This window comes from Mercurialis annua, linkage group LG3 (assembly GCF_937616625.2).
Source record: "Mercurialis annua linkage group LG3, ddMerAnnu1.2, whole genome shotgun sequence".
NCBI lineage: Eukaryota > Viridiplantae > Streptophyta > Magnoliopsida > Malpighiales > Euphorbiaceae > Mercurialis > Mercurialis annua.
The window spans coordinates 32,004,111-32,015,807 of NC_065572.1; the positions used below are offsets into that span (position 1 = coordinate 32,004,111).

The 11,697-nt window shown below is 42.4% G+C and overlaps 1 protein-coding gene across 1 annotated transcript; it reads right to left on the minus strand.

Moving 5' to 3' along the window:
• Positions 1–2,100: 2,100 nt before the first annotated feature.
• Positions 2,101–6,981, minus strand: LOC126672496 (uncharacterized; the record flags this gene model as incomplete). The annotated part of the gene is made up of 3 exons (XM_050366446.1): positions 2,101–3,949; positions 6,080–6,189; positions 6,565–6,981. Coding segments are annotated over 3 exons (2,376 nt in total), but the record flags the coding sequence as incomplete, so codon positions are not given.
• Positions 6,982–11,697: the final 4,716 nt, after the last annotated feature.

Genomic DNA, 11,697 nt, shown 5'->3' on the forward strand with positions numbered 1-11,697 from the left:
CGATTCATACTGGTGGTAAACCAAAGAAGGCGGCCGTGAAGCCGAAAGCTCTCAAGACCGTTGCTAACGACACTCCTCATTTGATCGACGAAGACGAGATGCCATTTGATTTCAGCCCCCTTCCTGACCATCCAAACGTCCCAACTCCCGTTGTGCGCAACTTGGTTGAGGAAGAGGACTTGCTGCCGATCAACGATTCGTCTCCCATCCGTCCTGCTTCTGAACCGCAGCAACAAAAGAGCAATCGGACCAAGATCACCATTCGCACTCGCACTTCGTCGTCGACCAAGACCATCAACCGATCTCCCACGGAGCCGATCATTCCAAGTCATCCTTCATCTGCTGCTTCGGCGCAAGTGGTATGTCTTTATGTTTACATTTCCGATATTGTAATCCTTTGTATTAAGTACTTAGCTTGACAATTGTTTGGATTTTTTCGTTCTTGCAGAAGACAGCTCTTGAAGAATTGGATGATATCCAAAATTCTGACGTCGAGAAAGAAACTTCGTTACAAGAAGACGACCTCACTTCTGACTGTAGTGATCAATCCGGTGAGCCTGATGACTCTCTCCTTCTACTTGATGCCAAAATTGAAGTGATCCGTCGTTTGAAGCCAAAAGGATTGAAGGTTTTTGAGAATAATCAAGACATGGAGGAATTGCGATCGGCGGTCTCTCTCTTAGCCAAATTTCCGAACACCGATCTCATCAACTCTAATGGTCATTCGGCCATAGCTGTTGCTAACAGCGACTTTTCGGCTATCAAAGAAACACTCGAGTCTTGCGGGTCGATACGCCGTTCTTATGAGAGCAAGAAAAAGAAGAAGGAGGAAGCAGATGCGAAGATCGACCGTCTTCGTGAAGAGGCGAAGAAAATGGCTCCTGAAGTTGATGCTTCGATCCAGGCGATACAAGAGTTGCGCAACAAGATTGAAGAACTTCAAAGAGAGCTAGAAATCAAGGAAGAACTTCATCTACCAGTGAAAGCCAAGTTCACATCGACTGTAGCCGAGGCGAAACAACTCATCGCGCGCCGATCTTCTATCAAGGATGAGCTGAAGGCCGATCAAGCCAAGTATGACGATGCTTGCAAGGGATATAGTGAGATGAGGAACTTGGTTGGTGATCTTTTTAACGCCGTGTGATCGGCGTTGTATGAGTTTGATAACATTTCTGCTTTTTGTGTTTGCAACCAAAACATGTTTATTTTGCCGTAGTTTGAACAAGTATTATCCTGGATTTTGACAAACCATGTGTTTTAGTGTTTGTAAACTAGATCGGCATATGATGTTTAATTTCATTTTATTTAACTGTTCAAGACAGCGAAAAACTAAAAAGAGACATATTGACTTTTTGATTGCCAATAAGGTCGATCAATAAGGCCGATCTGTGTTAAAAACTTTATTTTGGCCGATTGTTTTTACAAAAAACTGATTTTCTATCGGCCAATCAACAGGATTATGTTCATGATCTTTGGTGCAAAAGAATAATAATTTGCCGAACAATAAATAATTTTATTCATTTCTTTTTGTTTACATCTTTTATTCGGCTGGATTTCCGAAACATAGAATGTGATTGTTCGGCATTTAAAAAGTTTCCAACGGTCGCACCAGGTTTAATCGGCCATGCAAGAACTTATAAAATATTGTTTCGGCCGATCAAAAAACCTTATATCGTTTTGACCGTAAGGGGATCACTCCATATCGTCTCGGAAGGTTTCCTTATTTATACCCTCCCAGCAACTAGGAATGTATTTTTTGAGGTATTGACCATTAATTGACCTGCTATGCACCTCTCCATCTATATCTGTCAAGACATAAGCGCCACTTAACAAGACTTGTATTATTTGAAATGGTCCTTCCCAATTCGGGCTCCATTTTCCAAGACGTCGATCTTTATGCCCCAGTGGTAAAATTGCTTTCCATACCAGATCTCCAACCTTGAAAATTTTACCCTTGACTCGTTTATTGTACGATCTTTCGACTCGCCTTTTTTGTGCTTCTAAATGGTCAAGTGCTTCCAATCTTTCTTCATCGAGATCCAATGCTTCTAAGATCATTTTATCGGCATAATCATCTTTTAAGATCGTATGTTGTCTTTTTCATCGTACAGAATGTACAGCAAGCTCCATAGGCAACATTGCGTCATATCCATACACCAAACGGAATGGAGATGTGCCGGTGGCTGATTTCTGGGATATTCTGTTCCCCCAAACGACTTCGGACAAAATCCTATGCCATTGGCTTGGATTTTCTTCGATCATTTTGGACAGACAGTTCTTTATAGATTTGTTTGTAGCTTCTGCTTTTCCATTCGCTTGGGCATAATACGGTGTAGAGTGTATCATTTTAAAACCGTACTCTTTCGAGAAAGCTACGGTGTCCGATCCAGTAAACATAGTTCCTTGATCGGTCGTAATAGTTTCTGGGAGGCCATGTCGATGAATTAAATTTTCCTTGAAAAATTTGATTACCTCGTCTTGTGTTGGCGATTTCAATGGCTTGACTTCTACCCATTTCGTGAAATAATCTGTCGCGACGATCACGAAAGTATGTCCTTTCGCCGATGGTGGGTAAATCTTGCCGATCAAATCTACTGCCCATCCTCTAAATGACCATGGCTTGATGATTGAGTGTAATACGTCTGCTGGAACGTGTTGAACCGGTCCAAATTTCTGACAAGCTTCACATCCTCTGGCGTATCGGATACAATCTTGTTCCATTTTCGGCCAATAAAAGCCGTATTTGTGTATTAACCACCTCATTCTTGGCCCAGCTTGATGTGCCCCCGAGATTCCTTCATGAACTTCAGCCATGACCAACATAGCTTCTTTTGGTCCTATACATCTGAACAATAGACCTTCACGACATCGTTTGTATAATTCGTCGGCTAAAATCACATAGTTGGTAGCCAACATTTTGATTCGCCGATTCGCCGGGTCTGGATGTGTAAACCAGTCGATCAATTCTTTCCTCCAATCGGCTGTCGTGTCCAAGTGATATGCCGATCTGCAGTCATCTGGTATTATGCCCCCAGTATGAAGACAAGGCGTTGTTCTCTCAATAACCTCAAAACCTGCCATGATTTTGTATCCACTTCCATGCTGGGCTAAGTCGTTCGCCTCTTCATTTTCTGCTCTTTCCGCGAACTCTATCCATGTTTCGGAGAAACCATCCATGAGGTGTTTGGCTTTGTTGCAGTACTTAATCAAGACGTCTGATTCGCATTTGAATTCGCCAATAACTTGCTTAATAATTAACAAGGAGTCTCCTTTTACTTGAATTGCTTTAGCTCCTAGCTCGGCCAGGACTTCCAATCCAATGATCAGCGCTTCGTACTCCGCTTGATTATTGGTGCATTGGAATGTTAATGAAAAAGACATTCGAAAAACCAAGCCTTGCGGCGAGATAATTAATATCCCTGCACCTGCCCCTTTATTAGTTTTAGATCCGTCGAACCAAAGCTTCCACGGAATTAGCTCGAAGCAAGCTACTTCCTTGATCGGGATGTTGGGATGATCGGCTAAAAAATCTGCTAGTGCTTGTCCCTTAACGGCTTTTTGTGGAACATATACTAAAGTGAATTCTGACATTGCAATAGCCCATTTTCCAAGCCGATTTCTCAGATAAGGTCGAGACAGAATGTATTTGATCACATCCGTTTGAGATAAAACATATACCACTACCGGAAGCATGTAATATCTTAATTTACAGCATGTAAAATAAAGACACAGACATAGCTTCTCGATAGTAGAATATCGAATTTCTGTGTCAGTTAGGCTTTTACTCAGATAATAAACCGATCTTTCGACTCCTTGATCTTCCTGTGCCAACATGCATCCTAACGATTCGTGGGCTGCCGAGATATATAACAATAACGAGAACAGCCATTTAAGGCCTGGTCTCGTACGATTCGTGGGCTGCCGAAAGTGCCCCCTTGCCTTGTCAAGGCTGTTCTCGAACGAGAACAGCCATTTAAGGCCTGGTCTCGTACGAGACCAGGCGCCAAGCCTGATTCTCGTTCGAGAATCATAAGATTCTCGAACGGGAATGATCCATTTTATTTTGTTTTTGTTGTTTTAAAATTAAAGTGGTTGAACCAAGATCAACCAAAATCCCGAACCAACTCGAACCAAATCACTATCTTCGACTTTACTTCAAAACAACCGGAAAATCGTCGGAAATTATTGAAAAAATAAATTAAAATTTTACGGGATATTACATTCTTCCCAACTAATTAAAAATTCATCCTCGAATTTAACACGATAAGAAATTACCACCAGAACAACACGTAACACAAATAAAAATCATAAAAGCCACAAAAAATCAAGATATCGTACCTTACGGAAAAAGAAAAGGATAGCGATTCCGCAGATCCGACTCGGTCTCCCAAGTACATTCTTCAACAGAATGATTGCGCCAGAGGACTTTGACCATCGGAATCTCCTTGTTCCGCAGCTTACGCACCTGCGTATCGACAATCTCAACTGGCTGTTCCTCATAGGACAGCTCCTGGTCAATCTCAACACTCTGAGGCACAATCACGTGCGAAGGATCAGAAATGCACTTTCTCAACATAGAAACATGAAACACAGGATGTACTAACGACATGTCTGGCAGCAAAACCAGACGATAAGCCACAACTCCAATCCTCTCTGAAATCTCATAAGGACCAATATACCTTGGTGCCAACTTTCCCTTGACACCAAAACGAACCACGCCTTTCATAGGCGAAACCCAAAGAAACACGAAATCACCAACCTGAAACTCAATGTCGTTTCTCTTCGGATTAGCATAACTCTTATGCCGACTAAAAGCAGTCTCTAACCTCCGTTTGATCAACGGTACCTTCTCTGAGATAATCTGAATAATCTCCGCTCCCAAGAGTTTACGCTCTCCAACCTCCTCCCAACAGATAGGAGATCTACACTTGCGCCCGTACAAAGCCTCATACGGCACCATCTCGATACTCGCGTTGTAACTGTTGTTGTAAGAAAACTCAATCAACGGCAGATGAGTATCCCAGCTGCCCTGAAAATCGAGAACACACATCCTGAGCATATCCTCCAACGTCTGAATAGTCCTCTCAGACTGACCGTCTGTCTGAGGATGAAAAGTTGTACTAAAATCCAACCGAGAACCCAAGGATTCCTGTAACGCTTTCCATAACCTCGAAGTAAACACAGAACCTCTGTCTGAAACAATAGAAAACGGTACACCATGCAAACTGACAATCCTGTCGATGTACAACAGAGCCAAACTCGAAGAAGTATACGAAACCTTAATCGGATGGAAATGAGCTGACTTAGTCATACGGTCAACTATAACCCAGATGGAATAGTACCCCTGTCGAGTACGTGGTAAACCAACCACAAAATCAATAGCAATCCGCTCCCACTTCCACTCTTGAATAGGTAGTGGCTGCAGATAGCCAAATGGTCTGTGATGCTCCAGCTTTACTTGCTGGCAAGTCAACCACTTAGAAACATACTGAGCGACATCCTTCTTCATCCCGCTCCACCAGTACGTACCCTTAAGATCATGGTACATCTTAGTAGAACCTGGATGAACACTATAAGCAGATTTGTGCGCTTCTTCCAGAATCTGGTCCCTCAAACCATCTGAATCCGGAACACACAATCTCGAACCATGTCTCAGAACACCATCCATAAAAATAAACTCAGAGTTACCGTCTTGCTGAATCTCCTAAATAATCTGTTTCAACTGTGGATCCTCAGCTTGTAAAGCTTTGATCCGATCAATCAAAACAGATTGCACTTGCAACTGTGCCAGCAAACAACCAGCCTGAGAAACCTGAAAGCCATAGCCTGAAGCTATCAAAATGTGCCACTCTCTAACCATGGGTCTACGCCCAATCTCAGAAATATGAGCCAAGCTGCCCGAAGACTTGCGACTCAACGCATCGGCTACCACATTAGCCTTACCAGGATGGTACTGAATAGTACAGTCGTAGTCTTTCAGCAACTCTAACCACCTCCTCTGTCTTATGTTCAACTCTCTCTGATCAAAGATATACCTCAAACTCTTATGATCAATGAAAATCTCACAAGTACACCATACAAATAATGTCTCCAGATTTTCAACGCAAAAACCACCGCTGCCAACTCTAAATCATGAGTAGGGTAATTCACCTCATGCTTCTCCAACTGTCTGTAAGCATAGGCAATCACCTGTCCATGTTGCATCAGAACGCAACCCAAACCAATCCGAGACGCATCACAATACACTGTGAAACCGTCAATGCCAGAAGGCAATGCCAAAACTGGAGCTGTAGTCAAAATCTCCTTGAGCTTTTCAAAGCTCGCCTCGCACTTGTCAGTCCACTCAAACTTAACACCCTTCTTTGTCAGTTTAGTCGACGGTGCAGATATTCTGGAGAAATCTTGCACGAACCGACGATAGTAGCCAGCTAAACCCAGAAAACTTCTAATCACGGTAACTGACCTCGGCCTCTGCCAATTCATAACCGCCTCTATCTTCTTCGGATCAACCTTGATCCCATCTTTCGACGCCACGTGTCCTAGAAAGGTAACCTGATCCAACCAGAACTCACATTTTGAGAACTTAGCATACAACTGATGCTCACGCAACGTCTGTAGTATAGTCCTCAAATGGTAAGCATGCTCCTCCTCACTCCTAGAATAGATCAAAATGTCATCAATGAAGACGATAACAAATTGATCTAAAAACGGCTTGAACACTCTGTTCATCATATCCATAAACGCTGCTGGTGCGTTCGTCAGACCAATGGACATAACCAGAAACTCAAAATGTCCATACCGCGTCCAAAAAGCAGTCTTAGGCACATCTACATCACGGATCCGAAGTTGATGATACCCAGACCTCAAATCAATCTTGGAAAAACACTTCGCACCCTGCAACTGGTCAAACAAATCATCGATGCGAGGAAGAGGATATCTGTTCTTGACAGTAGCCTTGTTCAACTGTCTGTAGTCGATATACAGTCGAAAGGAACCGTCTTTCTTCTTCATAAACAGAATTGGAGCACCCCATGGAGAAGTACTCGGTCTGATGAACCCGCTATCCAACAACTCTTGTAACTGGTCCTTCAACTCCTTCAGCTCTGCAGGAGCCATCCGATACGGTGGTATCGAAATCGCAGCTGTACCAGAGACCACATCAATGCAAAACTCAATCTCACGATTAGGTGGTAATCCAGGCAATTCCTCTGGAAACACATCAGTGAACTCATTCACTATCGGAACACTATGCATGTCACCACTATCAGCCTCCATATCACGAACCATAGCAAGAAAACCCTGGCAACCATTGCCTAACATCCGCTTCGCCTTGATGGCGGAAATCAGATTCTTAGGTGTCTCCGCCTTTTCTCCCTGTAAGGAAAAAGGTAGATCACCTGGAATCCTAAACTCGACTGACTTCCCTCGACAGTCAATAGAAGCATAATGGCGCGACAGCCAATCCATCCCCAAAATCACGTCAAAAGAAAGCACGTAAGGCAAAACCAAATCAGCACATAATTCTCTATCCTGTATAACCACTGGACAAGAAGGATAAACGACGTCCACTACTACACCTTCAGACATAGGTGTAGATACAGCTAGAGGTTCACTCAAAACAGATGGTGCAATACCCAATTTCCCAGCAAAGCAAGTAGACACAAAAGAATGGGTTGCACCCGCATCAAATAATATCAAAGCACCAGTAAAAGAAATCGGAATGGTACCTTGCACCATAGCATTTGATGCACGCGCAGCCTGAGGAGTAAGTGCGAACACTTTGGCCTAACCCTGCGGCTGCTGCTGCGAACTCTTCCCAGTACCATAACTGTTGGAACCTCTGCCACCGTTACCACGGCCACCAAAACCTCTGCCACCAAAACCACGGCCCCGCTGGCCACCAAAAGATGCTGCAGGTTGAGAATACCCTACAGACTGTGTAAACGCAAGTCTATGCTGCTGGTAAGATGACTGCGCCACACTGAAGTTAGACATCTGCTTCCCATATGTCGGACACTCCCTAGAAAAATGACCCGGCTGGCCACAAGAAAAACAACCTCCAGGAGCTAACTGACACTGACCATAGTGCCTGCGTCTGCAATTCTGGCAGAACGAAATGTTCGATCCACCACTGTACCCGCATCCTGAACCACGGTTACTCCCACTGCTACTAGAACTGTACGGAGAACTCCTAGTACTATGTCTCCCCTTGTTGTGAGTACGGCGACTCCCCCTATTGGCCTGGGAAGAGCCACTGTAGTAGTTTCCACTACCATGCTGTGCTGGGGCCTGTTACCCCCCACTAGGAAGATCACTCTTTCCCTTCTGATTCTGGAAAGGGTCTGAGATCGTCCCAAACTGGATCAACAAATTCTCTATCCGTCGAGCACTATCCACTACCCGAGCAAACTCCATGGCTGTCCCTATCAGCAAAGGAAGAAACTCCGAGCCTAAACCCCTAACACAGCGGTTGTTCACTCGCCCTCGATCACCCTGTAGATCGGTAGCAAACCGCTCCAAACGAAACAAACTCTGTAGTGTAGTCTGTCACTGATCTATCCCCTTTCTTCAAATTTATCAGCTTCTCTTTGAAATTCTCAGTAGCAGAGAAGGGTAGATAGTAACCTCTGAACCTGGTCACAAAATCAGCCCAAGACAATGTAGCCATCTCTGGTCTGATGTTATCGCGAAACTAGTCCTTAGCTGGACCCTTCAGCGACATCTCCATAAGCATCACTGATTGACGATCAGTAGCTTGAATTCTCTGACTATTGTACTCAAACTCTTCCAAAAAGTCAAGAGCATCCCCAATACCATCAAAATAAGTCGGATTCAACTTCGTGTAGGTCATCACCATCTCTCTGTCTGTCGGAATGTGACCGACACCAGCAAGTCTACCCATACTAGCTACAGCACCAGCCTGAGGTTGCTGTTGCTGCGCTAACTGACCCGCAGTACACTGATTCTACAGAAGAGCCTGATTGTTCTGCATTTCGATAATCCTAGCCAAGAAAGTAGTGAAGTCGAACGCCTGCATATTCGGTGCCTGTTGCACCCCTGGTGCCTGTTGCACCCCTGGTGCCTGTTGCACCCCTGGTGCCTGTTGCACATTTGGTGCCTGCTGCACATTTGGTGCCTGTTGCACGTTCGGTGCCTGCTGCACCACGTCCTCTTGCTCCACCTCTACCAGCACCAGCTCCTCTGCCTCTACCTCTACCTCTGCCAGCACCTCTAGCTCTACCACGTCCAGCATTGGCTGGAACTGGTGGTACGTTCTGATCGACTTCCATGGAAATCGCATCATCAGCCTCAGCTTCTTGCTCTTCCGCAGCACGAGCACGAGTACGAACAACGTTGTCCATATCCTAAGGATTGAATCAAAACAATTTAAATATACAGATATTTCATACCCAAGTATGAACAAAACAAGCAACATATAGGATTTCCCAAGAAATCAACAGCAATATAGTATTCACCCAAGTGAAATAAAATTAACATTTAACAGCATCAAATCAACATATAATGACTGACTCGACGGAATCCTATTGGTGTAGGCAGAATATTTTAAAAATCAAAAGATGACGTTTTTAAAGACATGACAGAAACCTATATCCGCAGTAGTTCCTAAGACACAACCATACATAACAGAGTAAACACATAGCAAGCAAATGGCCTTGGTTTGAAACCAAAGCTCTGATACCAAGTTTGTCACGACCCATTTTCATCAATCGCGATCGGCACTAGGGTATGGGTAATGTAGTACCAAAACCCGTAGCTAGCCTTTCAATTAACATAGAAGCACATAAACCTGTAGAAAACCAGTACTCGGGGGCAACCGAGACTTCATCCTAAATCTAACAGTTATAATATTCAGCAATTAAAATAACATGCTTTCCAATAATAGCATTAATTCGGCTTAACATAATAATTCTGAATAATAATGTAACATGCCAAAGCAATAATAATCCAGTCGGACCAATCCGACAACAACTAAAATAAAATAAAGACGTCTAGTCAACTACTGCGGTCTAAGAATGAAATGGTTGATAGTTCTACTAAAATAAATGGAACGAAGAAAAGTAAATGCGGAGATCACCAGACTCTCTCAGATCATAACCCTGGGAAAAATTGGGAAAACAACGGGGTTCGATATACTGAGATGAGTTTATACCACTATCTACATTTATTAAGTGGAAAACCTTTAAAACCGATTAAAACATTTAATAACGATATTACGAATAATAGTTGGAACCCTAATCCACAATTCTAAATATAAACATAATCCAATAGGTCTGGTCCCGAAAGCTGAGCTACACCGAATTACCACTGACCACACTTATGCCACAGTCCCGAGAGCTGAGCTACACCGAGTTACTCTACCTGGTCCCGAGAGCTATGCTCACACCGAGTTACCACATTTCCACATATAACTTACCCAGATCAATACCGATGCGCACGCAGTCCTAATGATGCCCATTAGGTAGCATGTTCCAATTAAGAGCCATAATATAAAAACAGTTCGAAATATAATTACAGTATATATATTTAATATTAAAATAAAAATTTACTTAATAAAGCGGTAAATAGTAAGTACGAACTCACTGCTTGCTAATCCACGTGATAACCGGCAAGCAACTAATCCTGGTTCGCCTCTAAAGCACGAACAGTAGACGGGTCTAGACAAATAAAATAATTATTAAAAACAGACCCTAACTCTAGAGAGTACTAGATACAAACGTTACGAAACAAATTCAAACGTTTCCCCTTTTTAGCGATTGAAGCCAAACGTTTACAAACTTTACGAAACAAATCCAAATGTTTCACATTTTTAGAGTTTTAATCCAAAAGTTTATAAACGTTACGAAAAAAATCCAAGCGTTTCACTTTTTTAGAAATTTAATTCGTACATTTACAAACGTTATGAAACAAATCTAAACGTGTCACCTTTTAAGTAATTGCAGCCAAACATTTACAAACGTTATGAAATAAATCAAAATGTTTCACCTTTTTAGCGATTTCAACCAAACGTTTACAAAAGTTACGAAGAAAATCCAAATGTTTCACCTTTTTAGCGATTTAAGCCAAACGTTTACAAACGTTACTAAACAAATTCAAGCGTTTCACCATTTTAGAAAGTTAAGTAGAACGTTTACAAACGTTATGAAACAAATCAAAACGTATAAACTTTTAAGTGATTAAAGCCAAACGTTTACAAACGTTACGAAGAAAATCCAAACGTTTCACCTTTTTTTGCGATTTAAGCCAAACGTTTACAAACGTTACGAAACAAATCCAAGCGTTTCACCTTTTTAGCGATTTAAGCAGAACGTTTACAAATGTTACGAAACAAATCCAAGCGTTTCACCTTTTCAGCAATTTAAGCCGAACGTTTACAAACGTTATGAAACAAATCCGAGGGTTTCCCCTTTTTATCAATTGAAGCCAAACGTTTACAAACGTTACGAAAAAAATCCAAGCGTTTCAAAAGTTTTAAATCCAAGCTTTTGGCTTCAATCCCTAAAAAGGTTGAACATTTCGTTTTGTTTCGTAACATTTATAAACATTTGGCTTCAATCGCTAAAAATGTGAAACGTTTGGATTTTTTGTAACGTTTTAAACATTACGAAACTAATCCAAACGTTTCCCATTTTCAGCAATTCAAGCCAAACGTTTACAAACGTTACGAAACAAATCCAA